General features: G+C 38.0%; 1 protein-coding gene across 3 annotated transcripts in view; it reads left to right on the forward strand.

Moving 5' to 3' along the window:
* LOC128690957 (importin-4-like) overlaps positions 1-27402 on the forward strand; it is a 178687-nt gene that overhangs the window by 27371 nt on the left and 123914 nt on the right. For all 3 annotated transcript variants that reach the window (XM_070088448.1, XM_070088447.1, XM_070088446.1), the window contains 4 exons: positions 154-328; positions 20868-21044; positions 21529-21645; positions 24245-24379. In XM_070088448.1, coding sequence (XP_069944549.1) covers positions 154-328; positions 20868-21044; positions 21529-21645; positions 24245-24379 — 604 coding nt within the window. The remainder of the gene's footprint in view (positions 1-153; positions 329-20867; positions 21045-21528; positions 21646-24244; positions 24380-27402) is intronic.

Raw genomic sequence — 27402 nt, forward strand, 5'->3', positions numbered from 1 at the left:
TTGCTCTTCAATCCCCACTGGATTTTACCTGAGGCTCCTAACAGTTCTACTGGTCTTGCATAATTGTCATGACTGCTTATGTAGAGAGGATTTTAATTTTATTAAATTGTTACTTTGTATTTCATCAGCACATGTTTGTTTTATTTCTTTTAGCATTAAAGAGGGAGTGCTTCAAGCATTAATAAGGGAACCAGAAAGCAGTGTGCGAAATGCCATAGCACAGTTTGTGGGTGTGATTGCACGTCATGAGTTGCAAGCAGGTAACTGGCCTGCACTTCTACAGTTTATACAACAAATGGTTCAGTCACAGAATGTGCAAGAGAGACAGGTAAGTGTACACAATTTTTTTTTTTTTAATACAAAATACAGTATTTTACTGTTAGATAATGTACTAGTACTTACTATTTAGTTTAAACCACCAACACAATACTTATAGGATTGTAGCCTTAGTAAACATTTCCTTAACCCTTAAACTGTCCAAACGTACATCTATGTTCACGTGTGTAGCGCTCTGACCTTGATTTTCCCCATTTGAGAGCATGTAAAAAAAACGTAGATCTACGTTTGGAGCCCCCAGCACGTGGATGTAGATTTACGTTTGGACAGTTTAAGGGTTAAAGAAAGCACAGGTATATCTAACACTACTGTAATAAGAAGGTAAAGGAATATCTTAACCCTTGCACTGTCGGTTCTGTAATATTATGGCTTGCAAGCCAGTGTCGGTCCCGTAATACAACAAAATTCTAGCGGCTTCCAATCTTGCTGGAGATAGCTGGTAGGCCTACATATGAGAGAATGGGTCAAAGTGGTCAATGTGCACAGTATAAAAATAATCCTGCAGCACGTAGTTTGTAATGAGAAAAAACTGAGACGGTGTTTGGCTTAAAACAGTGACTTTGTGGGGTATATTCATATGGTGTTTGATTGTTTTCTCATTTTCTTGGTCTCGTTTGATAGAATGGAAGATATATTACAGAAGTAGAGATGATTTTGAATGGTGTACAGACTAAAAACCTTGAAATTGAGCTCAAAGTAGTGGAAATGTTAAATTTTTGCTAATGTTAGAGTAAACAAATCATGCCATGCATCCAATATATATCAACTGGTGGGTCTAATATGCTTTCACAAATGCACTGATATTATACCATTTTTGCAATAATGCAGTAGTCTGCATAACAGTAAATATTCTATTTTTTGTATGAATAAAAATTCAAAATGAAAAGCAAGCGTAATATAAGAGGGGCCTGGAGACTTGATTAACCCTTTCAGGGTCCAAACCGTAGATCTACGCCATGAACTGAGCTCACTCTGATAAGCTGTGAGAGGTAAATTTGGGCCTAGATATGAGAGAATACATCTATGTGGTAAGTGTGCACCACATATAACAAATCCTGGAGCACACAGTGCATAATGAGAGGGAAAAAACTGAGACCGTAATTTTCAATTAAAACAGCAACTTTGCCGTGTTTTTACGTGTGTTTTATATAGTTGTATTTGCAATTTCTTGGTCTCATTGGATAGAATGAAAGATGTATTACAGAAATGGAGATGATTTTGATTGGTTTTAGTACTGGAAATGGCTTGAAACTGAGCTCAAATTAGAGGAAATGTTTAGTTTTTGCCGATATTCAAGAATAAACGAATGACCTCGCACGTCTAAGACACCAGCTGGTGGGTCTAATATATGTTCACAAATGCGGTGATATTATTTATACAATTATTACAGTATTGCATAACAGTCAATCTTCTATTTTTTGGTTTGAATAAAAGTTCATTATGTAAATATTTCAAAATGGAATTCATTTGTAAAGCCTCAAAAATAAATAATGAACAGAGGAAATGTTAGTTTAGTGCCAGGAATGCCTGCATTGTTTATTCTAGACCCTATTTTGAAATTGGAATATTTTGAACTTTTCATTAAATTGGCCAAATTTCCATTTTCCGATCACTTTATTTTGTAGTTGAAACAGTTGACATGGTGATTTCTTGTGCTCAATCGATAGAATAGAAGTAATACTAATGAAATAGCTAAGAATTTGGTCGACTGGAATAATGTAATTGGCCTAAAATGGGAGTCAAAGTCGGCAAATCACCGATCCGTAAATATTGCTGACACATCAAAATTCATGAGAGCATAATTTCGTCAGTTTTCCATCAAATTTCGTACTTTTTGTTTTATTACCTTCAGAATAAGATTCTCTACCATTTCATAAGAAAAAATAACCAAAATTTTTTTTGGAAAATTTTTGGACCTTGGTGCATACTTTGAAATTTGGCCTCTGGACCCTGAAAGGGTTAATGAACAGAGAAAATGTTATTTTAGTGCTAGGAATGTTTGCACTGTTAATTCTGGACCCTATTTTGAAATTGGTTCTCCTTTAATTTTGTATGTAATTGGCCAAATTACCAATTTGTGATCACTTTATTGGGGAATTGAAATAGGTAAATGGGCAGTTTCTTGTACTCAATTGATGGAACAAAAGGAGTTCTAGCAAAATAGCTATGAGTTTGGTCGACTGGAACAGTGGAATTGGCTGAAAATAGGGCTCAGTGGGCGAAATCGCCAGTGCGTAAATATTGCCAAGACCGCTAAATTCGCAAGAGCATAATTTTCTAAGTTTTCCATCAAATTTTGTACTCATGATTTCATTACCATTGGGTAGATTCTCTATCGTTTCATGAGATTTTTGTTTTTAAATTGGACACTGTGAGCAAGTTTGCAAGCAGGGTTCTCGGTAGTGAAAGGGTTAATACAGTAGAAGCCCTGTATCAGTGGATTCAGTTTCTACGGTTTCAGTTATCCGCAGTTTACCACAGCCTAAAAATATCATATGGAAAATTCTAGAAATAAAACCACAGATTACGAACCTATGATGGACGGCAGAATTAAAGTCACCCGTAAAATCACCGAAGCATTAGAACTTCTCCAGCAATGTTTGATGAGCTGAAAAGAAAGAAAGAAAAAACAATTTTCTATCATGATGTTTTTCCAGAAAGTTGTAAAACAAACCATGTCCACTATCGACGATCCCCAGCCATTGGTATCATAATGTCTTATTATGCATAATTTATCAATTAAACTTTATCATAGGTCTTTCTTCTTTCAACACACCGGCTGTATTCCACCGAGGCGGGGTGGCCCAAAAGGAAAAACTAAAGTTTCTCCTTTTACATTTAGTAATATATACAGGAGAAGAGGTTACTAGCCCCTTGCTCCCGGCATTTTAGTCGCCTCTTACAACACGCATGGCTTACGGAGGAAGAATTCTGTTCCACTTCCCCATGGAGATAAGAGGAAATAAACAAGAATAAGAACTAGAAAGAAAATAGAAGAAAACCCAGAGGGGTGTGTATATATGTGCTTGTACATGTATGTGTAGTGTGACCTAAGTGTAAGTAGAAGTAGCAAGACGTACCTGAAATCTTGCATGTTCATGAGACAGAAAAAAGGACACCAGCAATCCTACCATCATGTAAAACAATTACAGGCTTTCGTTTTACACTCACTTGGCAGGACGGTAGTACCTCCCTGGGCGGTTGCTGTCTACCAACCTACTACCTAGGCTTTATCATAGGTATGTATGTTATTTTCATATAGTCGGACTTGAGTCCTGGAAATGGGAAGTACAATGCCTGCACTTTAAAGGAGGGGTTTGAGATATTGGCAGTTTGGAGGGATATGTTGTGTATCTTTATACATATATGCTTCTAAAATGTTGTATTCTGAGCACCTCTGCAAAAGCAGTGATAATGTGTGAATGTGGTGAAAGTGTTGAATGATGATGAAAGTATTTTCTTTTTGGGGGTTTTCTTTCTTTTTTGGGTCACCCTGCCTCGGTGGGAGACGGCCGACTTTTTGTAAAAAAAAAAAAAAAAAAAAAAAAAAAAAATGTATGTAAACAAAAAACGACTTGTATATAGGGTTTGCTACTGTCCATGGTTTCGAGCACTTGTGGTAGGTCTTGTAACGTATCACCTGCAGATTTGGGGGGGACTGCTGTACTGTAATAAGGCATAGGAATATCTTATACTGTAATAGCTTTATATATGGTGGATCCTACTGAAGTCGTGTTAGTGCTTGCCCCCCCCCCCCCCCTTTTTTTTTTTTTTTTTGAGGCACTACATCTTTTTTTTTTTTGTTTTCCTTTCACTCTTTATTCCTTATCACTAACAAATGTAACTACTGTAGAATTATGAAGGGCTTGTTGAATGGTGGTAGTGCCTTCTACTTTTTAATTGAAGGGTCTGGGTCCAATCCTTGACACACACATTAGGTACAGTTCCTTTTAATGATTGATGCATGACTGTATGACTGGAGGTGCTGGCCAGGTAGTCAGGAACTGTAAGGCTCGAGGTGTTGCCCTGGTAGACAGTTACTGTGAGGCTGGAGGTGCTGTCCTGGTAGACAGTAACTGCATGCATGGAGAAATGCGTATTAATGGCCTCAATGGAGACAGGAGCTGTAGTGGGGAAACAAGTGTGGTCAAGGACAAGATAAAACCAATATTACAAACTAGTAATACCACAGGAGATAGCAAACAAGGAAACTCCACTAGTAATAGTGAAGATAAATTACCAGAAACAACTGGTGAGAGCTCCATTGTTAGTACTAGTGAAGATAGAAATGAGACAGGAAAACATGCACCAACTGAATACAGTCACAAAAATCCAAGGCAAACAGAAACCAAGCCTGTGCAAATATTATGGATTTGGTTTCTGCAGGCATGGGATATCTGGAAAAACAGATGGGACGTGCAACTTTGACCACCCTAGAAAATGCCGTGCCCATATGACAGCAGGAAAATGCAACCTCCTGTCCTGTAAGCTTTTTCACCCTGAAATGTGTCCCTCTTCAGTACAGGAAAGACAGTGCTATAACTTACATTGCCAGGCACACCATCTAAAGGGGACAAAAAGATACAAAACATCCAGGCCATGGGAAAACCTGGGTAGCCACAGCCACTTAAGAGGTGGAGGTTTCTTAGTGCCAGGAAGGAAAAAAAAAACTGGCAGGAAATGGCAGAAATCGTCACCATTTCTGGAGTGGACTCAGTTGATGGCCTCCACTCCAAACCAACAGCTACAGATATTAGTACTGGGAAAAAAAGTCCCCTCCAGTACTACCAATACCACCAATCCGATGACATTCTTCTTTGCAAATATACAGGGTCTAAAGCCAGCAATGAACAACAAAATACCTTTCATTCGTGGGCTGCTTGCAGAGGCAAATGCAATGTTCGCAGCTTTCACAGAGACCCACATAAAGGATCACTTGGACAACGAAATATGGATCCCAGGTTACAACCTTTACAGATGCAACAGAGTGAACAGGCAAAAGTGGGGGAGGTTGGTCTGTATATCGCAGAGTCACTTATTTGGACAGAGCTGCTAAATGCCTCAAATGATGTAGTTGAAGCTTTAACGGCATAGATCGAGAGCCAAAATCTACTCATTGTGGTAGTTTACAAGCCTCCGGATGCAACATCCCAACAGTTCCAGGAACAGCTGTTGAAAATTGACCACTGTCTGGAAAATCTTCCAACTCTTGCCCCCAACACCTTGCTCCTGGGGGATTTCAACTTAAGGCACCTAAAATGGAGGAATATAGCAAATAATGTTATTGCAGTGATAACACCAGGAGGCAGCTCAGATGAGAATTCTCACACACGAGCTTTTAAATCTCTGCACAAATTTCACCTTAAACCAGCAAATAATAGAGCCTACTAGATTGGAGAATACACTGGACCTCATCTTCACTAACAATGATGATCTGATACGAAATGTCACCATATCAAAAACAATATACTCGGATCACAACATAATCGAGGTTCAGACATGCATGCGCGGAGCCCCATACCAACAAAATGAGATCGGTCACGAGGGAGCCTTCGCCAAATTCAACTTCAATAACAAGAACATAAAGTGGGACCAAGTAAACCAAGTTCTAAATGATATAAGCTGTGAAGATAGCCTAAGCAACACAGACCCCCAACTTATGCCTAGAACAGATTAACTCTGGCACTTGATGTATGCTCAAGGCATATTCCTTTAAGAAAACGGAGGAGTAGATGTAAAATAGAAAGATACAGGCGACGGAAAAGAATAACAGGGTGGCTAAAAGAGGCCAATATATCTGCAATGCGTAGGGAGACACTGGCCAGAGAAATAGCAAACATTGAACTAAAGCTTAAGGAATCTTATAGGAGTCAGGAATCACGGAAAGAACTAAAAGCTATAAATGAAATCGAAGGAAACCAGAAGTATTTCTTTTCTTATGCCAAATCAAAGTCGAGAACAACATCCGGTATTGGGCCCCTACTTAAACAAGATGGTTCCTACACAGATGACAGCAAGGAAATGAGTGAGCTACTCAAGTTCCAGTATGACTCGGATTTTAGCAAGCCGCTAACCAGACTGAGAGTCAGAGATCTAAATGAATTTTTATGAGAGAGCCACAGAATTTGGTAAACACAAGCCTGTCTGATGTTATGCTGATGCCAAATGACTTTGAACAGGCAATAAATGACATGCCCATGCACTCTGCCCCAGGGTCAGACTCTAGGAACTCTGTGTTCATCAAGAACTCCAAAAATCCCCATCACGTGCTTTTAACATCCTATGGAGAGGGAGCATGGACACTGGGGTCATCCCAGTTACTAAAAACAAGACATAGCCCCACTCCACAAAGGGGGCAGTAAAACAATAGCAAAGAACTACAGACCGATAGCACTAACATCCCATATCATAAAAATCTTTGAAAGGGTCCTAAGAAGCAAGATTTCTACCCATCTAGATACCCATCAGTTACAAAACCCAGGGCAACATGGGTTTAGAGCAGGTCACTCCTGTCTGTCCCAACTACTGGATCACTACAACAAGGTCCTAGGTGTACTGGAAGACAAAAAGAATGCAGAAGTAATATACACAGACTTTGCAAAAGCCTTCAACAAGTGTGACCATGGCGTAATAGCGCACAAAATGCGTGCTAAAGGAATAACAAGAAAAGTTGGTAGATGGATCTATAATTTCCTGACAAATAGAACACAATAGTAGTAGTCAACAGAGTAAAGTTTGAGGCAGCTATGGTGAAAAGCTCTGTTCCGCAAAGGCACAGTACTCTCTCTCATCTTGTTTCTCATCCTCATATCCGACATAGACAAGGATGTAAGCCACAGCACCATGTCTTCCTTTGCAGATGACACCCGAATCTGCATGATAGTGTCTTCCATTGCAGACACTGCAAGGTCCAGGCGGACATCAACCAAATCTTTCAATGGGCTGCAGAAAACAATGTGAAGTTCAACGATGAGATATTTCAATTACTCTGATATGGTAAACATGAGGAAATTAAAACTTCTTCAGAGTATGAAACAAATTCCAACCACACAATAGAGCGAGAAACTAACGTCAAAGACCTGGGAGTGATCGTGTCGGAGGATCTCGCCTTCAAGGACCATAACACTGTATCAATCGTATCTGCTAGAAAAATGACATGATGGATAATGAGAACCTTCAAAACTAGGGATTCCAAGCCCATGATGCCACACTTCAGGTTGCTTGTTCTATCTAGGCTGAAATATTGCTGCACACTAACAGCACCTTTCAAGGCAGGTGAAATTGCCTACCTAGAAAATGTACAGAGAACTTTCACGGCACGCATAACGGATATAAAGTACCTCAATTACTAGGAGCGCTTGAAGTTCCTGAACCTGTACTCCCTGGAATGCAGGCGGGAGAGATACATGATTATATACACCTGGAAAATCCTAGATGGACTAGTACCGATCTTGCACATGAAAAATCACTCCCTACAAAAGCAAGACTCGGCAGACGATGCAACATCCCTCCAATGAAAAGCAGGGGTGTAACTAGCACGTTAAGAGACAACACAATAAGTGTCAGGGGCCCAAGACTGTTGAACTGCCTCCTAGCATACATAAAGGGGATTACCAATAGATCCCTGGCTGTCTTCAAGCAGGCACTGGACAAGCACCTAAAGTTGGTACCTGACCAGCTGGGCTGTGGTTCATACGTTGGATTGCGTGCAGCCAGCAGTAACAGCCTGGTTGCTCAGGCCCTGATCCACCACGAGGCCTGGTCACAGACCGGGCCGCTGGGGCATTGACCTCGAACTCTCTCCAGGTAAACTCCAGGTAATGTGTGGTAGTATATGGTAGCCAGTGTTGGGCTGTGAAATGAAATGAGGCAAGATATATCTACCTGTAAAATTAGTGTTTAAAAAAAGTCTTGAGTGTGTAATTAGTGTAATTACAGTACGTGCACAGTATAAAAAAAATTCCTACCCTCGTGGTGCATGATTGGAAAAAACAAGACTTGGACCATGTGTTTTGTTTAAAATATTGACTTTCAGGCATTTTTTAGGATGACTTTTATGCTTTTATTGGCTATTTCTTGGTATCATTTGATAGACTAAGATGTACTGGTGAAATAGGAAGATTTTGGTTGGTTTTAGGACCAAAAGTACCGAGTAGCTTAAAATTGGGCTCAAAGTAGTGGAAATATTAATTTTTTGCCAATTTTCCTGAGGATGGCTAAGTTCCCACCTGGTCTATTTATGGTTTTTTTAATAGATCTGATTCAATTATTGAGATACAGTAATCCACAACCAATCATTCCTGGTTATATTATCCAAGAAATAGAGTAAATCTTCATTTTTTGTGTGATAATGAATTCAAAATGGAAGGCAAGTGTAATATAGAAGAGGCCTGGGGACTTGATTAATGAAGTGAGGAAATGGTGTTTTGTGCAAGGAATATTTACATTTTATTATGGACTCTTATTTTTAAATTGGTATTTTTTTAATTTTGTGTAAAGTTGGCCAAATTACCAACTTCTGTGCATTTTTTAGGGTAGTTGTAATAGTTGAATGGGTAGTTTCTTGTGTTCATTCGATATAATTGAAGGCATATTTGCGAAATACCTAAAAATTTGGTTAAATGTTGCAATAAAATTGGCTTAAAATAGGAGTGTGGGTGAAATCACTGCTGCATAAATTAAGCGCAGACCGTTAAGTTTGTGCCTGCATAATTCCATAAGCTTTCCATCAAATTTCATACTTTTGGTGTCAAAGTAAACACTGAGAGAATTGTTATAAATTTGCAGAATCTGGACAGTGAAAGGGTTAATATTAATAATACGTTGAGTAGAGATGGGATGATACCAAAATTTTTGCCATTACTCCATTTTAGACTGATGCCATCAAAATTAGCTGATACCCACTGATACTTGGGTTGAATGTGATTGGTTGTATCTTACACGAGATAGGTATTAATTGCCCAAGATTTAGGATGAGGTGCAAACTGATTTTCCTCTTATTGTTCCTTTTTAAATTATATAATTTTATATTGTATACCCTGACTACTTGTATACTGTGTCTAAAAATTTATTTTATTGACTGATAGTTTTAGAATTATATATTAATATTCTTTTTCTAAATGATGCATTTTCTTATTGATGGCTTAATTTGGTATGAAATAAAATAATTATATAGCTGATATAGCCCAGTTCCCAGTATATATCTCCCTGTGTCTAATGTTTTGTCTCACATTGTCATTGGGGAAATAAATATTCATATGGTAGATGTTGCAAAGATTTATGGATGCATAGGAGGTGTAAAAGATTAAAATTAAGTGAACACAGAAAAGAGCAGATTGGAAGGAGGAAGCATGAATGAGGTGTATATTTAGATATTTGGGAGTGAATGTGTTGGCAAATGGGCTTATGAAAGATAGGTGAACCTTAAAACAAATGAATGATGGAGTGTTTTGGTGTCTAATGGAGAGTTATCTGTGGAGGCAAAAAGGAAGAATGTCTTTTTTGTAGTGGTACCAACCCTATCATGTGGGTGAGGCATGGGCTTAAAACGTCACCATAAAGAGGAGGCTGGAGGCAGTGGAGATGATCATGTTGGAAAATATTGTGTACTGTGAATATTTTGCAAAGAATTTGAATCATAGAAATTAGAAATGTGGTATTGAGGGGTATTTAAATGGCATCCTTTGTGGGTAGGTGCCTTGATGCAGATGAAAGGTTTGATTCAAACACTTAGTGCTGTATAACCTTACAAGTTTAGCTACTCCCCTCATCATGAAAGTAGTGTTTAGAAGGCAAAGGAGGGGTGCTTTTGGACATTTGGAGAGGATGGAGCAGAATAGGATGGCTGTGTGCATGTAAATCTAGAAAGGAAGGAAGGGGAGAGCTGTCCCAAGAATGGTTGAGGAGACGGTGTAAAGGAGGCTTTAACCCTTTCAGGGTCCAAGGCCAAAATCTGAAGTGGTGCCCCAGTGTCCAAGAATTTAAAAAAAAAAAGTTATTTTTTCTTGTGAAATGGTAGAGAATCTTTTTGTGAAAGTAATAAAACAAAAAGTACGAAATTTGATGGAAAATCGACAAAATTATGCTCTCATGAATTTTGATGTGTCAGCGATATTTACGAATCGGCGATTTTGCCGACTTTGACTCCCATTTTAGGCCAATTACATTATTCCAGTCAACCAAATTCTTAGCTATTTCACTAGTATTACTTCTGTTCTATCGATTGAGCACAAGAAATTGCCAAGTCAACTGTTTCAACTATGAAATAAAGTGATCGGAAATTGGTAATTTGGCCAATTTAACACAAAGTTCAAAATATTCCAATTTCAAAATAGGGTCCAGAATAAACAATGTAGGTATTCCTGGCACTAAACTAACATTTCCTCTGTTCATTAGTTACATTTTGAGGCTTTACAAATGAATTCCATTTTGATTTTTTATTCACATCATAATTTTTATTCAAACCAAAAAATAGAAGATTTACTGTTATGCAGTATTGTAATAATTGCATAAATATCATCACCACATTTGTGAATGTATATTAGACCCACCAGCTGGCATGTATTAGACGTGTGAGGTCGTTTGTTTACTCTTGAACATCTGCAAAAATTTAACATTTCCTCTACTTTGAGCTCAGTTTCAAGCCATTTCCAGTGCCAAAACCAATCAAAATCATCTCTATTTCTGTAATATGTCTTCCATTCTATCAAATGAGACCAAGAAATTGCAAATACAACTATAAAAAACACAAAAAACACTGCAAAGTCGCTGTTTTAATCGAAAATCACGGTGTCAGTTTTTTCTCATTATACACAGTGTGCTGCAGGATTTGTTTTATGTGGTGCACACATACCACATAGATGTATTCTCTCATATCTAGGCCCAAATTTACCACTCACAGTTTATCAGAGTGAACTCAGCTCATGGTGTGGATCTACGGTTTGGACCCTGAACGTAAAGCCGTAGATCTACGGGACGGACCGTAAAAGGGTTAAGTGGTAAGGGCTTAAGCATCTAGCAGGTGTGTGTCTGTGTTAGCTTGGGGTGAGTTGCAGAAAAGAGGTTTAGCCTTTAAACTGTCCAAATGTAGATCTACGTTCACTCGCGTGGCTCTCCGAATATTTTGAAAAATAGTAATTTTTTTTTTTTTTTTTTTTTTTTTTTTATCACATTTTTCTACATGTTATAGGATTAGAAAATTTTTTTAGGGTCAGTAGTTACTGAGATACAAGACTGTGAAGTTGGCTCTGGATGCTCACCTGACGGCAACATCGACTCCTGCCACTTGCAGAGGTGTTGCCGATATACCTTTTTTTTTTTCTCATTTTTATTTTAATTTGTATATTTTTTATGTTCTGATAATTACAATTTATAATAGTTCTTGTGATTTCATCACCAATCTTTGTTCTGACACTAATATTAGATACTGAAATAATGCTCAAATAGTCACAATTTTACACCTGCCTGGGTTATTTACTATTGTCTAGAAATATATACAAAGTATTTATAGGTCCCAGCAATGTTTTAGACACCCTGGTGTATACCTTGAAGCATAGTGTTATGAAAGGCATCCCTATACTGTTAGCAGCCCAGTGACATTTGATAAATGCCCACTGCTCCAGCTAACCCTCAGTGTATTTGTTATCACTGTTACCCACAAACATGTCTTGTCTCTGTCTGCCTATCTATCTGCCTATCTATCTGTCTGTCTGTCTGTCTGCCTGGAGTATTTGTATATCAAACTCCTTGAAGAATAGTGTTATGACAACTGTTGACAGCCCAGTTACATTTGATAAATGGGTACTCCGGGAACCCTGGCTTTATTCGTTGTCACTGATACACACAAACATGTTTGTCTGTCTGTCTGTCTGTCTGTCTGTCTGTCTGTCTATCTTTGCCTGGAAGTTTTGGGTTATCCTAGGTAATTTACACTATGTATAATAACTACTGTACCTATGTGTACATGTGAGACAGAGGTAGAGATATAGATACAGATATAGATATATATAGTGTTGGAGTGGTTGGTACTTTTGTTTAATAAATGTATGAAAGAGGGGAAGGTACCTAGGGATTGGCGGAGAGCATGTATAGTCCCTTTATATAAAGGGAAAGGGGACAAAAGAAATTGTAAAAATTATAGAGGAATAAGTTTACTGAGTATACCAGGAAAAGTATACGGTAGGGTTATAATTGAAAGAATTAGAGGTAAGACAGAATGTAGAATTGCGGATGAGCAAGGAGGCTTCAGAGTGGGTAGGGGATGTGTAGATCAAGTGTTTACATTGAAGCATATATGTGAACAGTATTTAGATAAAGGTAGGGAAGTTTTTATTGCATTTATGGATTTAGAAAAGGCATATGATAGAGTGGATAGAGGAGCAATGTGGCAGATGTTGCAAGTTTATGGAATAGGTGGTAAGTTACTAAATGCTGTAAAGAGCTTTTATGAGGATAGTGAGGCTCAGGTTAGGGTGTGTAGAAGAGAGGGAGAATACTTCCCGGTAAAAGTAGGTCTTAGACAGGGATGTGTAATGTCACCATGGTTGTTTAATATATTTATAGATGGGGTTGTAAAAGAAGTAAATGCTAGGGTGTTCGGGAGAGGGGTGGGATTAAATTATGGGGAATCAAATTCAAAATGGGAATTGACACAGTTACTTTTTGCTGATGATACTGTGCTTATGGGAGATTCTAAAGAAAAATTGCAAAGGTTAGTGGATGAGTTTGAGAATGTGTGTAAAGGTAGAAAGTTGAAAGTGAACATAGAAAAGAGTAAGGTGATGAGGGTATCAAATGATTTAGATAAAGAAAAATTGGATATCAAATTGGGGAGGAGGAGTATGGAAGAAGTGAATGTTTTCAGATACTTGGGAGTTGACGTGTCGGCGGATGGATTTATGAAGGATGAGGTTAATCATAGAATTGATGAGGGAAAAAAGGTGAGTGGTGCGTTGAGGTATATGTGGAGTCAAAAAACGTTATCTATGGAGGCAAAGAGGGGAATGTATGAAAGTATAGTAGTACCAACACTCTTATATGGATGTGAAGCTTGGGTGGTAAATGCAGCAGCGAGGAGACGGTTGGAGGCAGCGGAGATGTCCTGTCTAAGGGCAATGTGTGGTGTAAATATTATGCAGAAAATTCGGAGTGTGGAAATTAGGAGAAGGTGTGGAGTTAATAAAAGCATTAGTCAGAGGGCAGAAGAGGGGTTGTTGAGGTGGTTTGGTCATTTAGAGAGAATGGATCAAAGTAGAATGACATGGAAAGCATATAAATCTATAGGGGAAGGAAAGAGGGGTAGGGGTCGTCCTCGAAAGGGTTGGAAAGAGGGGGTAAAGGAGGTTTTGTGGGCGAGGGGCTTGGACTTCCAGCAAGTGTGCATGAGCGTGTTAGATAGGAGTGAATGGAGACAAATGATACTTGGGACCTGACGATCTGTTGGAGTGTGAGCAGGGTAATATTTAGTGAAGGGATTCAGGGAAACCGGTTATTTTCATATAGTCGGACTTGAGTCCTGGAAATGGGAAGTACAATGCCTGCACTTTAAAGGAGTGGTTTGGGATATTGGCAGTTTGGAGGGATATGTTGTATATCTTTATACGTATATGCTTCTAAGCTGTTGTATTCTGAGCACCTCTGCAAAAGCAGTGATAATGTGTGAGTGTGGTGAAAGTGCTGAATGATGATGAAAGTATTTTCTTTTTGGGGATTTTCTTTCTTTTTTGGGTCACCCTGCCTCGGTGGGAGACGACCGACTTGTTGAAAAAAAAAAAATATATAGATATATAGACAGAGGTATAGAGATAGAGATGTAGATAGATATAGTGATATAGACAGATATAAACATATATAGAGATATAGACAGATATAGAGATATAGACAGATACAGATATAGATAGATATATAGATACAGATATAGACAGATATAGATATACACAGAGACAGAGATAGACAGATATAGATAGGCAGAGATAGACAAAGATATACAGATATAGATAGGCAGAGATAGACAAAGATATACAGATATAGATATGAATAGAAATATAGATATAGACAGATGTAGACGGATAGAGATATAGACAGTGAGCCAAAGCAAGCCAGCCTGCCGAATACATAAGGACATAAGAAAGAAGGAACACTGCAGCATGCCTACTGGCCCATGCAAGGAAGGTCCATGTCACTCCTCCCCCCCAAGCTTAGACCAATGACCCATTTAGTCAGGTCACATCCATTGAAGGAAGGAGCATGACATCAGACCTAGTAGCACAAGCTAGTCAGGCCCAACTCACACCCACCCACACTCACTCGTGTATTTATCTAACCTATTTTTACTTTCCTCTTAAAATGGGAGTGTTAATGCGACATGGCATCAGTGAATCCCCTGTGTTTGCCACGCTATGTGCTCTAGCTGGCGCCCAATTGAACTGGTGCTTCAACAAGGTACTAAGTGCTCCCAGATTTTTTTAATACTGCACACACTGAGTGCACAGACCCATTCTTTCATGTCTAGGTGACTCGAGTCTATTGTGCCAAATTTGTAGGAATGAAAAATAAAACGTTGATCTATGTTCAGAGCGCTATGCGTGCAGATGTAGATCTACGTTTGGACAGTTTAAGGGTTAAGAATTTAGTGTGCTATAGGAAGGATTCAGGGTAAACCAGTTAGTCATACTATAGTCCTAGACATGGGAAGTACAGGCAGCACTGAAGGGCAAATACTGAGGATGTCACTGTTTGAAGGGTAATTTGAATGGTGCCTAGGTACTTTAACATTTATTAAATGAAATTTTTTTTCACCCTACCTTAGTGGTTATGGCTATTGTGGTAAGACATGCTAGCTCCCAAGGGGAAAAAATTGTATAGTTTACTTATTGGCTATGTATACAAAAAATGATTGACTAATAAAATGTAACTTCTTATTTTCAGTATTTTTAAATTATATACAGTAGAACGTTACATTACATGGTTTTATATGGCACGTTTTGGTTATTGCCTTATTGAAAAATTGCGGCAATTTTATACAACACTTCGTAAAATTAACAATGTTCAGATTGCGGGAGGGGAAAAAATTTTACCTGTACAGCAAGAACCTTGCATTCAAGGCACTCTTCATTCTAGATAATTTCAGTACTCATCCACAAGCTTTACTGGATGTGACCCCACATGTAAAAGTTGTATTTTTACCTCCAGATACTTCTTTAACCCTTTGACTGTTTTGGTTGTATATGTACGTCTTATGAACCACCGTTTTTGATGTATATATACTTCTCATAAATTCTAGCGGCTTCAAATCAAGCAGGAGAAAGCTGGTAGGCCCACATGTGAGAGAATGGGTCTGTGTGGTCAGTGTGCACCATATAAAAAAAATCTTGCAGCATGCAGTGCATAATGAGAAAAAAAAAACTCCAACCGTTTATTTAATTAAAATGCCGACTTTGTGGTCTATTTTCATATAGTATTTATGGTTGTATTCTCGTTTTCTTGATCTCTTTTGATAGAATGGAAAACATATTATAGGAATAGAGTGATTTTGATTGATTTTACTATGAAAAGAACCTTGAAATGAAGCTCAAAGTAGGGGAAATGTTTGATTTTTGCCGATGTTCAAAAGTAAACAAATGATGTCATTTTCCAATAAATGTCCAAGTAGCTATTCTGATATGCAGTCATGAATGGGTTGACATTATTTATACAATTATTACAATATTGCAGTAGTCTGCATAACAGTAAATCTTCTATTTTTTGTTTGACTAAAAATTCAAAATAGAAAGCAAGAGTAATATCAGAGGGGCCTGGAGACGTGACTGATGAACGAAGAAACTGTTAGTTTAGAGCCAGGAATGTCTGCATTGTTCATTCTGGACCCTGTTTTGAAATTGTCATTTTTAATTTTCGTAAAATTCGCCAAATTGCAAATTTCTGACCACAATATTTGGTAGTTGAAATCGGTAAATGGGCAGTTTCTTGTACTCAATCGATAGAAAAATTGGAGTTCTAAAGAAATAGCTATGAGTTTGGTCGGCTGGAACAATGGAATTAGCTGAAAATAGGGCTCAAAGTTAGCGAAATTGCCGATTCGCAAATATCGCTGAGGTTGCTAACTTCGGGAGAGCATAATTTTGTCAGTTTTTCATCAAATTTTGTTCTTTTGGTGTCATTACAATCGGGAAAAGATTCTCTATCATTTTATAAGATTTTTTTTTTTTTTTAATGCGACACCAGGAGACTCCTCAGGATTTGGGGTTGTGACAGTCAAGGGGTTAACCCTTTCAGGGTCAGCAGGCCCTCTCCTAAAGTTGTTCTCAGGGTTGGAAATTTAAAAAAAAAAAAATTATTTTTTCTTATGAAATGATAGAGAATCTTTTCCCGATCATAATGACACCAAAAGTAAGAAATTTAATGGAAAACTTACGGAATTATGCTCTCGTGAAGTTAGCGGTCTTGACGATGTTTACGCATCGGCGCTTTCTCCTACTTTGAGCCCTATTTTCGACCAATTCCAATGTACCAGTCGACAAAAATCATAACTATTTCGCTAGAACTTCAAGAAACCACCCATTTACCGATTTCAACTATCCAATAAAATGGTCAGAAATTGGCACTTTTGCCAATATCACACAAATTTCAAAAGATGCCAATTTCCAAATAGGGTCCAGAATAAACAAGACAGACATTCCTGGCACTAAAATAACGTTTTTCTCTGTTCATTACTCACGTCCCCAGGCCTCTGTTACATTTCTTTTGCTTTCCACTTAGAATTTTTATTCTCACAAAAAATAGAAGATTTACTGTTATGCAGTCCACTACATTAGTGTAGAAATGGTATAAATAATATCAGCGTACTTGTGAAAGATTATTAGACTTACCAGTTGATGTGTATTGGACGCATGGCGTGATTTGTTTACTTTTGAACTTTGGCAAAAATAGAACATTTCTGCTGCTTTGAGCTCTATTTCAAGGTACTTTTCTTTGTGAAACCAATCAAAATCATCTCAATTTATGTAATATGTCTTCCATTCTATAAAATGAGACCAGGAAAACTAGAATACAACCATAAATAGCATACGAAAATACACTGCAAAGTCGCTGTTTTAAACCAAAAACAAGGTCATTTTTTTTTTCCTCACTATGCACTGTGTGCTGCAGGATTTTTTTAATACTGTACACACTGATCACATAGACCGATTCTTTCATGTGTAGGTCTACCAGCTTTCTCTAGCTAGATTTGAAGGCGCTAGAATTTATGCGTACTAGTATGGCATCAGCCCTGGCGTGCAAGCCGTACTAGTATGGCACCAACCCTGAAAGGGTTAATACAACGACTGGATCGGGGAGTTTAGTCATTCAAGTGTAACTACACAAAAAACGTTATGAAAAAACTATTTACATCAATGGACTCTGACTCCAGCCTGGCAGTACCAAGTGCAGTGGACCCCCGGATTAAGTTGTCATCGGAACAAGTAATAATGAAATAAGTAAAGTTTTTGCGTCAAAATATTGGCTCGGTGAACATCACTGAACTGTACAAGTCATTTGTGTCGGGGCCTGAGCGGCCCAGTGTGCCATTGTTTACCAGCCAGTGAGGACGATCCCACGTGTTCACACCATACATTTTGTATTCCATTCTTTTTAGTGCTTGTAACTGCTAAATAAGCCACCATGAGCCCAAAGAAAGCTTCTAGTACCAGCCAGCCCTTTGGTAAAGGGCTGAGAGAGAGAGGGAAGAATGTGCCTTTTTCAGTGATTCTGCAATAAGTGAATGGGCAGTTTCTTGTACTCAGGTGACAGACTAGAAGTAATAAGTTTATTCAGGTATACACAAATACAGTTACATAGATTATCATACATAGCAGTGTATGTATAGAGAACCTAGGATAACCTAAAAAAGTCAGACAAAGTGACTTATTTCCAGTACCTGGCTTGGTCTTGCCATATATGATTTTTGGTAAATATTTTTTTTTCTCGGTTGTTTGTTGGGCTATCTCATTGAAACTTAGGCAATGTATGATGGAAAGATGCTTCTTAACGTACAACAAAAATAAAAAAAGACAGACGATAAATAAGGGAGTTCACTTCTCAGCCATTAGCCGCCACTTTGCAGTATATTTTTGTATGGTTTTTATGGTTGTATTCTCATTTTTTTGGACTCGTTTGATAAAATGGAAGATATATTACAGAAATAGACATGATTTTGATTGCTTTCGTGACGAAAAGTACCTCGAAATTGAGCTCAAAGTAGCGGAAATGTTCGATTTTTGCCGATGTTCAATGAACTGTGTAAGTCAAGTTGGTTAATTTTATTAAGTGTATTCTAACCTAACCACTCTGTAATCTGGCAAACTCAGTAATCCGGCACACTACAGGTCCCAATGATGCCGGATTTGTGATGGAGGACCTGTACTTTTCAATGTGAAACCAATCAAAATCGTCTCAATTTCTGTAATATGTCTTCCATTCTATACAATGAGACCAGGAAAACTAGAATACAACCATAAATACCATACAAAAATACACTGCAAAGTCGCTGTTTTAAACAAAAATACGGTCAGTTTTTTTTTCTTAAGCACTGTATGCAGCAGGATTTTTTTTATACTGTGCACACTGACCACATATGCCCATTCTTTCATATGTAGGCCTACCAGCTGTCTCTTGCTAGATTTGAAGGTGCTAGAATTTACGTGTACTAAGTGCGTCAATAACACTGGTGTGTAAGCCGTACTAGTACATTAGAAATCCTGAACGGGTTAAAAAACAAAGAAGGGAAGTAACACATGATAAGGACTTGGTACCTGAAGTCTTCATGGGGTGGGATTCCCCTTCCAAACATTTGTAAACTTCCATCCTCTCCCTACCTCCCATCTTCCATACATCACCATGTCTTCATTAAAGGTAAGTGTGATGTTATTGTTTTATTCTTCATGTATCATTGTTTCCTGTGTAGGTAAATGTATATTTCATGTAGAAAACATTTTTATAATACTTTTGGGTGTCTGAAACGGATTAATTGGATTTCCATTATTTCTTATAGGGAAAATTAATTCGGAATAAGTCAGGTTCGGGATAAGTCTCACTCTCTGGAACAGATGAATTTCGTAATCCAGGGTGCACTGTATCTGGAATAAATTTAACATTGCAGATGTGATTAGCTATGCTAGAAGTGCATGGAATGAAGTGCCCCAATCAACATTAAATGCAGGCTGGGGAAAGTGGCCTTCTATAGTTAGTTCTTTCACTGTTTTTCCCTTGCTTGAGAGTCAGGATCAGGAAATTGTTCAGCTGATAAGGAGAATACCAAGTGATGGTTTTGAAGATATGAATAAAGAAGTTGTGAATGAGCTCTTAGAAGATGATGATGAAGACAGGAATCCAGAGGAAATGTTGGCAGAGCTCAATGCACAGATACAAGGGAGCCAAATAACAGATGATGATGATGAAGAACCTGTAGAAAAACAGCTAACGTTGCAGCAGTTATGTGAGCAGTTTCATGTTGCTGCTAAACTAGCAGACTTTTTCACTGAACTGGACCCTGACAAATCTAGAAGCAGTGCTTTGAAACTTAGTCTATTTATGCACACTCCAATACAACCATCGACTTTAGCACGAGAACCTCTACCATCCATTTCTGCCAACAACCAACAACCATCCACCTCAGCCCAGCAGGGCCAAACTATGCATCTCTGCTGTCTTCACAATCACTGACATACACCAGCAACCACAATTTAAGGTAAGAAATACTATTATTTCTGTTGCATTTGTAGTCTTAAGCAGTAAAAACATAATACATCACAACAATGAACTACAGTTATACATTTTTCTTTATTAACACATCGACAGTTTCCCACCAAGGCAGGGTGGCCCGAAAAAAAAAACTTTTCATCATTCACTCCATCACTGTCTTGCCAGAGGCGTGCTTACACGACAGTTATAAAACTGCGATATCAACACCCACCTTCAGAGTGCAGGCACTATACTTCCTATCTCCAGGATTCAAGTCTGGCCTGCCGGTTTCTCTGAATCCCTTCATAAATGTTACCTTGCTCACACTCCAACAGCATGTCAAGTCCTAAAAACCATTTGTCTCCATTCACTCCTATCAAGTACGCTCATGCATGCTTGCTGGAAGTCCAAGCCCCTCGCACAAAACCTCCTTTACCTCATCCCTCCAGCCTTTCCTAGGCCGACCCCTACCCCGCCTTCCCTCCACTACAGATTTACACTCTCGAAGTAATTCCATTTTGTTCGATCCTCTCTACATAATCACTTTTATTTTTCTAAGATCTCTTGGTCTGAAAAAAGTTGTTTGGCTTTTTGGGGGTTCCCAGGAATGTAACCCTATTTTTCCCATAAGTTCTTCAGTTTATCTAACTGCATTTTCTGGAACGTAATGTGTAATTTAACGGTCTACTGTATAACAAATATCAGACAGCACCCTTTCAAAGAGCTTCTTATTTATACTGCTGTCATAGGATATTATTTATGTTGTAATGATTTAACTCTGTAGACCCATTATGTTGAATAGCCATCTGTTTCAGCTTGGTGTGTATGTAGTTAGTGTGGTTAGTGGCGTGGCAGGTGATCAACTGATGCCTCACTTGCGGCACCTCCTCCACCTCTTCTCAACCACCCTGGATGACACAACTTCCCCGGCTGCCTTCCATACCATCCAGGCTCTCACCAACTTTGCACCTCTTGTAGACCAAGATAATATGGTAAGGCTTAGGAAAAAACTTTGCATTTTTTAATACCTTTTCAGAAAAAGGAGGGTTCGAGTGCAGGAATTTCTTATGGTAATACTTGATAAATTTTTGCCATCATATTTTATTTGGGAATTCATCATGCCCTGAAATTTAGGCAACAGGCATCGTGTAATTTGTAATTTTTAACTATTCCCACGAGTCCACTTATAGCAACAGTACATGTGTACTAGCAAGCTCATTGTAGTAGCTCTGGTTTTGTTTAATAAATTTTGCCCAAATGTTGTATTGCTCCTCGGCTAAATTAACTTGCATTTCACTTGTTTCAATGATGTAACGGTTACCAGAAAACTGGTTCAGATGTTCTGAACAGAATAAAGGAAAAGTTTAATATCCATTTCTGAAATTTTTAAACTGGCACGTTAAATGTATCCAAGATCATGTTGACTTCAAGAAAAATATGCATTTAATAAATCTCTTTTGTGTTAATTCTTTTCAGACTGAGTTCCAGGCAGTCTTGCCCAAAGTTCTAGAGGCAATAAAAGCATTGCTGACCCGTGATGAAGACCAGGCAGCAGAGGCCATGGAATTGTTTGATGTTCTGGCAGAGTGCGAGGTAATTTAGTATTGTTTAACACAATACGATGATTGAGGCACAATTCTATTATACATAGTAATGGAGATGTACATTTCCTTTCCTCGCCTATATGTACTCTATATATATATAGTTGCAGAGGTAGTCTTAGCTCCTGGCCCTGTGCTTATCTACTCTGCTAAACAGTCTTTGCTACTAAAATATAAAGTGTGCAAGCTGAATAAAACTCAAAAACAATTAAAATATATTTATTAGGAATAATAAGCACAAAACATCAACATTTAGTCATTTAGCTATCATCTTGCATTATCATATATTTTTCGGGACCACTAACTTTGGGTTGCTGGAAATTGGTGCTCTGCTTCCTCGTATTTAAATAACTGCCAAGCATTTTCGATCAAAATGAGATCTTTACATTTTTTCTGTGGTGGCAGAGAGCTAAGTCATGTGTAAAGATGCTGCTAGCATGTACGTGGTAATGAATGATGTTTCTCATCAAAGACTTGTAAATATTTCTTCTCATTAACCCTTTCAGGGTCCAAACCGTAGATCTACGCCATGAGCTCAGCTCGCTCTGATAAGCTGTGAGTGGTAAATTTGGGCCTAGATATGAGAGAATACATATTTGTGGTATGTGTGCACCACATATAACAAATCCTGCAGCACACAGTGCATAATGAGAGAAAAAAACCGAGACCGTAATTTTCAATTAAAACAGCGACTTTGCAGTGTTTTTTTTCGTATGTTTTTTATATTTATATTTGTGATTTCTTGGTCTCATTTGATAGAATGAAAGATATATTGCAAAAATTGAGATGATTGTGATTGGTTTTAGTACTGGAAATGGCTTGAAACTGAGCTCAAAGTAAAGGAAATGTTAAATTTTTGCCGATGTTCAAGAGTAAACAAATGACCTCACACGTCTAATACACACCAGCTGGTGGGTCTAATATACATTCACAAATGTGGTGATATTATTTATACAATTATTACAATATTGCATAACAGTAAATCTTCTATATTTTGGTTTGAATAAAAATTCATTGTGTGAATAAAATAATTAAAATGGAATTCATCTGTAAAGCCTTAAAACATAACTAATGAACCGAGGAAATGTTAGTTTAGTGCCAGGAATGCCTGCGTTGTTTATTCTAGACCCTGTTTTGAAATTGGAATATTTTGAACTTTGTGTTAAATTAGCCAAATTTCTGTTTTCCGATCACTTTATTTTGTAGTTGAAACAGTTGACGTGGCGATTTCTTGTGCTCAAGCAATAGAATAGAAGTAATACTAGGGAAATAGCTAAGAATTTGGTCAACTGGAATAATGTAATTGGTCTAAAATGGGAGTCAAAGTCGGCAAAATCGCCGATGCGTAAATATTGCTGACACGTCAAATTTCGCGAGAGCATAATTTCGTCAATTTTCGTCAAATTTCGTACTTTGTTTTATTACCTTTCCTTTATATAAAGGAATTGTTCATGCTCTCTGCCAATCCCTAGGTACCTTCCCTTTTTCCTACATTTATTAAACAAAAATATCAACCACTCCAACACAGTATCCCCCCTGCTTTTAACATTTTCATCATGATCAGGTCAGTTCCAGCTGCTTTACCCCCTTTCATTCTACTTAATGCCTCGTGCACCTCCCCCATTCTCAAATCCTGCTCTTCTTCACTCCGAAAAGATGTTATACCTCCCTGACCAGTGCATGAAATTACTGCCTCCCTTTCTTCACTAACTTTTAAAAGTTCCTCAAAATATTCCCACCATTTACCCAATATCTCCTGCTCCCCATCTACTAACTCCCCTACTCTGTTTTTAACTGACAAATCCATTTGATCCCTAGGCTCTCTTAACTTGTCTAACTCGCTCCAAAATTTTTTCTTATTTTCAGCAAAATTACTTGACAGTGCCTCTCCCACTCTTTCATCTGCTCTCCTTTTGCACACACTCACCACTCTTCACCTTTCTTTTACTCTCCATATACTCTGCTCTTCTTATAATACTTATGCTTTCTAAAAACCTCTCATAAGCTACCTTTTTCTCTTTTATCACACCCTTTACTTCGTTCTACCGTTCACTCCTCTTTCCTCCTGCACCCACCCTCCTGTAGCCACAAACTTCTGTCCCACATTCTAATACTTCATTTTTAAAACTATCCCAACCCTCTTCAACCCCCCATTACTTGTTCTTACATTAGCCCACCTTTCTGCCAACAGTTGCTTATATCTTACCCTAACTTCCTCTTCCCTTAGTTTATGCATTTAGTTTATACACTTCACTTTAACCAGCAATTTTTTTTTTTACGAGGCATTTTGAGTGATAATTACTAACTTGCATACTAAAAACTTAAATTGTGTATACCATTGCTTCTTAACACAGCTTCAGGCATTATGAAGTAGGATGTAAAGAAAGCCGGTAGGCTTCAGAGATTCTTAGGAATGTGGTAACATTAGAATAATAAGACTGGAGCAGGGAATTGGTGGCACCCCAGTCCCTTCTTTGGATGAAATATGATTGCTTCCCACTTCCCCATTCTTCAGTATTTCCTCCAAAATATATTGTACAGTACTTGCAATTTTACCTGGATTTTGTTTTTTAACACTATATAATTTCTAGGTGGCACTGTTGGTTCCACACCTGCGTCCTGTTATCCAGCTGTGTTTAGACATAAGTGGGAATTCTTCTCTGGGAGACACTGTTCGTGTGAAAGCCATCACCTTCCTTGGGTATATAACCAGGTTAAAAAAGAAGGTAATATTGCAGTTTTGTTAATTTTAAATGTGCCTAGCCACTACTGTATAAAGAATGGTCTCATTTTTAAACCCCCAGGCTGTACAATTTTTCAGAAATACCTTGTCTAATTTTTACAAGTTCATTTAACTCTGCACAATTTTATTTATAGAATGATTTCTGAATGAATACACATCTCTTTTCTTGAAGTTTCTGGGAATGACATATACAAAATGACTAAACAGCTAGACTAAGAAGTGCATGAAAAATGTAAGTTGTGCTAAAGTGCACATTTTTATGAAATAAGAGATTAGGAAAAACTAAAAGGTGTGTATTCTTGTAATTCCTGATTTGAAACAAGCATCATTGTTCACTTCTGAGATTATAATGCCTATACAAATGTATATCCATATTAGGAATAACAACAAGAGCCTAATATGAATGCTGATGTATAAACTGGTCATACTGAATCTGTTCTAAGCCATAATTTTAAGTTAAAATTTTACGTAATTCCATGAAATTGAGGAGAGTTCACATGAAATTAGTTACTGTTGTCAACGCAACACACAAGTATCATGTTGACTTTTACAACCTGTTTTACTAATACAGTAGGGCTCCACTTACATGGCAGGTTAGGTTCCAGGCTACCACCAGAAAATGGACATCACTGGAAAGCAGAATGCCATTTTTTCCACTTATAAATGCATTTAAATGCTAGATAACAAGTTTTCACTAACATATATTAGGTTAGCAGTAGAATTAGGCATTAAAATACAAAAAAAAGTAAAATGCACACACAGTACACTCATTACTTACCTCAAAATATTTGTAGTCTTAAATGTAGGATGAAAGGTGAGTAGTATTTATTGTAAGAGGTCAGGTGTGGTAGGTATGGTAGCCCATCTGGTCACCCCACCCACACATAATAGACTACATTTAATCCTTGAACTGTCCAAACGTAGATCTATGTTTGCACGTGTAGTGCTCCGAACGTAGAGCAACGTTTTATTTTTCATTCCTTCAAATTTGGTACAATAGGCTTGAGTTGCATAGACATGAAAGAATGGGTCTGTGCACTCAGTGTGCGCAGTATTAAAAAAATTTGGGAGCACTTAGTACCTTGTGGGAGCACCAGTTCAATTGAGTGCCAGCTAGAGCAAATAGCATGGCAAACACCAGGGATTCACTGATACCATGTTGCATTAACACTCCCATTTTAAGAGGAAAGTAAAAATAGGTTAGATAAATACATGAGTGAGTGTGGATGGGTGTGAGTTGGACCTGACTAGCTTGTGCTACTAGGTCTGATGTCATGCTCCTTCCTTCAATGGATGTAACCTGACTATGTGGGTCATTGGTCTAAGCTTGGGGGGGAGGGGTGACATGGACCTTCCTTGCATGGGCCAGTAGGCGTGCTGCAGTGTTCCTTCTTTCTTATGTTCTTATGTATTCGGCATTCTGGCTTGCTTTGGCTGTCTGTCTATCTTTATCTCTATCTCATGTGTACGCATAAGTACAGTTATTATACATAGTGTAAATTACCTAGGATAACCCAAAAATTCCAGGCAAAGATAGATAGACACAAATAGATAGACAAACATGTTTGTGTGTATCAGTGAAAACAAATAAAGCCAGGGTTCCCCGAGCTCCCATTTATCAGATGTCACTGAGCTGTCAACAGTTGTCATAACACCATTCTTCAAGGAGTTTCATATATGTATACTCCAGGCAGACAGAAAGACAGATAAGCACAGACAGACAGGCAGACAGATACAGATAGACAGGACATGTTTGTGTGTAACAGTGATAACAAATACATCGAGGGTTAGCTGAAGCAGTGGGCATTTATCAAATGTCACTGGGCTGTTAACAGTATAGGGATGCCTTTCATAACGCCATGCTTCAAGGTATACGCCAGGGTGTCTAAAACATTGCTGGGACCTATAAATACTTTGTATATATTTCTAGACAATAATAACCCAGGCAAGTGTAAATTTTCACCTGTCAATGTGATTGTGACTATTTGAGTACTATTTTAGTACCTAATATTAGTGTCAGAACAAAGATTGGCTATGAAATCACAAGAACTATTATAAATTGTAATTATCAGAACATAAAAATATATAAATTAAAATAAAAACGAGAGAAAAAAAAGGTATATTGGCAACACTTCTGCAAGCAGCAGGAGTCGATGTTGCCGTCAGGTGAGCATCCAGAGGCAACTTCACGGTCTTATATCTCGGTAATAACTGACCCCCAAATTTTTTTTTTAATCCTATAATGTGTAGAAAAATGTGCTCTTCATTTAAAAAAAAAAAAAATAATTTATTTTTCAAAATATTCGGAGCGCCACGCGAGTGAACATAGATCTACGTTTGGACAGATTAAGGGTTAAAGCGCCCTAAAGCGATGAAATATACATGTACTATACAGTGGAACCTTGGTTTTCATCATTAATTTGTTCCAGAAAGTCTGACGAAATCCAAATTTGACGAAAACCGAAGCAATATTTCCCTTAAGAAATATTGAACATTCAATTAATCTGGTCCAAACACCCAAAAGTATTAACAAAAAATACTAATATTAACAAAAGATACACAGAATAGCTATAGTTTTACATACGGAAAACAAAGAGAAAAAATATAAAGGACTAATGAAATGGATAAATGAACATTTAACATCACTTTTACCTTTATTGGAAGACGGTGGGGAGAGGGAGGAGAGGTCATCTCTACCACCCTCTACCACAATCAATACCCCACCCTCTACCACAATCAATACCCCACCCTCTACCACAATCAATACCCCACCCTCTACCACAATTAATACCCCACCCTCTACCACAATCAATACCCCACCCTCTACCGCAATCAATACCCCACCCTCTACCGCAATCAATACCCCACCCTCTACCACAATTAATACCCCACCCTACCACAATCAATACCCCACCCGCTACCACAATCAATACCCCACCCTCTACTGCAATCAATACCTCACCCTCTACCACAATTAATACCCCACCCTCTACCACAATCAATACC

The sequence above is a fragment of the Cherax quadricarinatus genome, chromosome 24 (assembly GCF_038502225.1).
Source record: "Cherax quadricarinatus isolate ZL_2023a chromosome 24, ASM3850222v1, whole genome shotgun sequence".
In the NCBI taxonomy this organism is placed as follows: Eukaryota; Metazoa; Arthropoda; class Malacostraca; order Decapoda; family Parastacidae; genus Cherax; species Cherax quadricarinatus.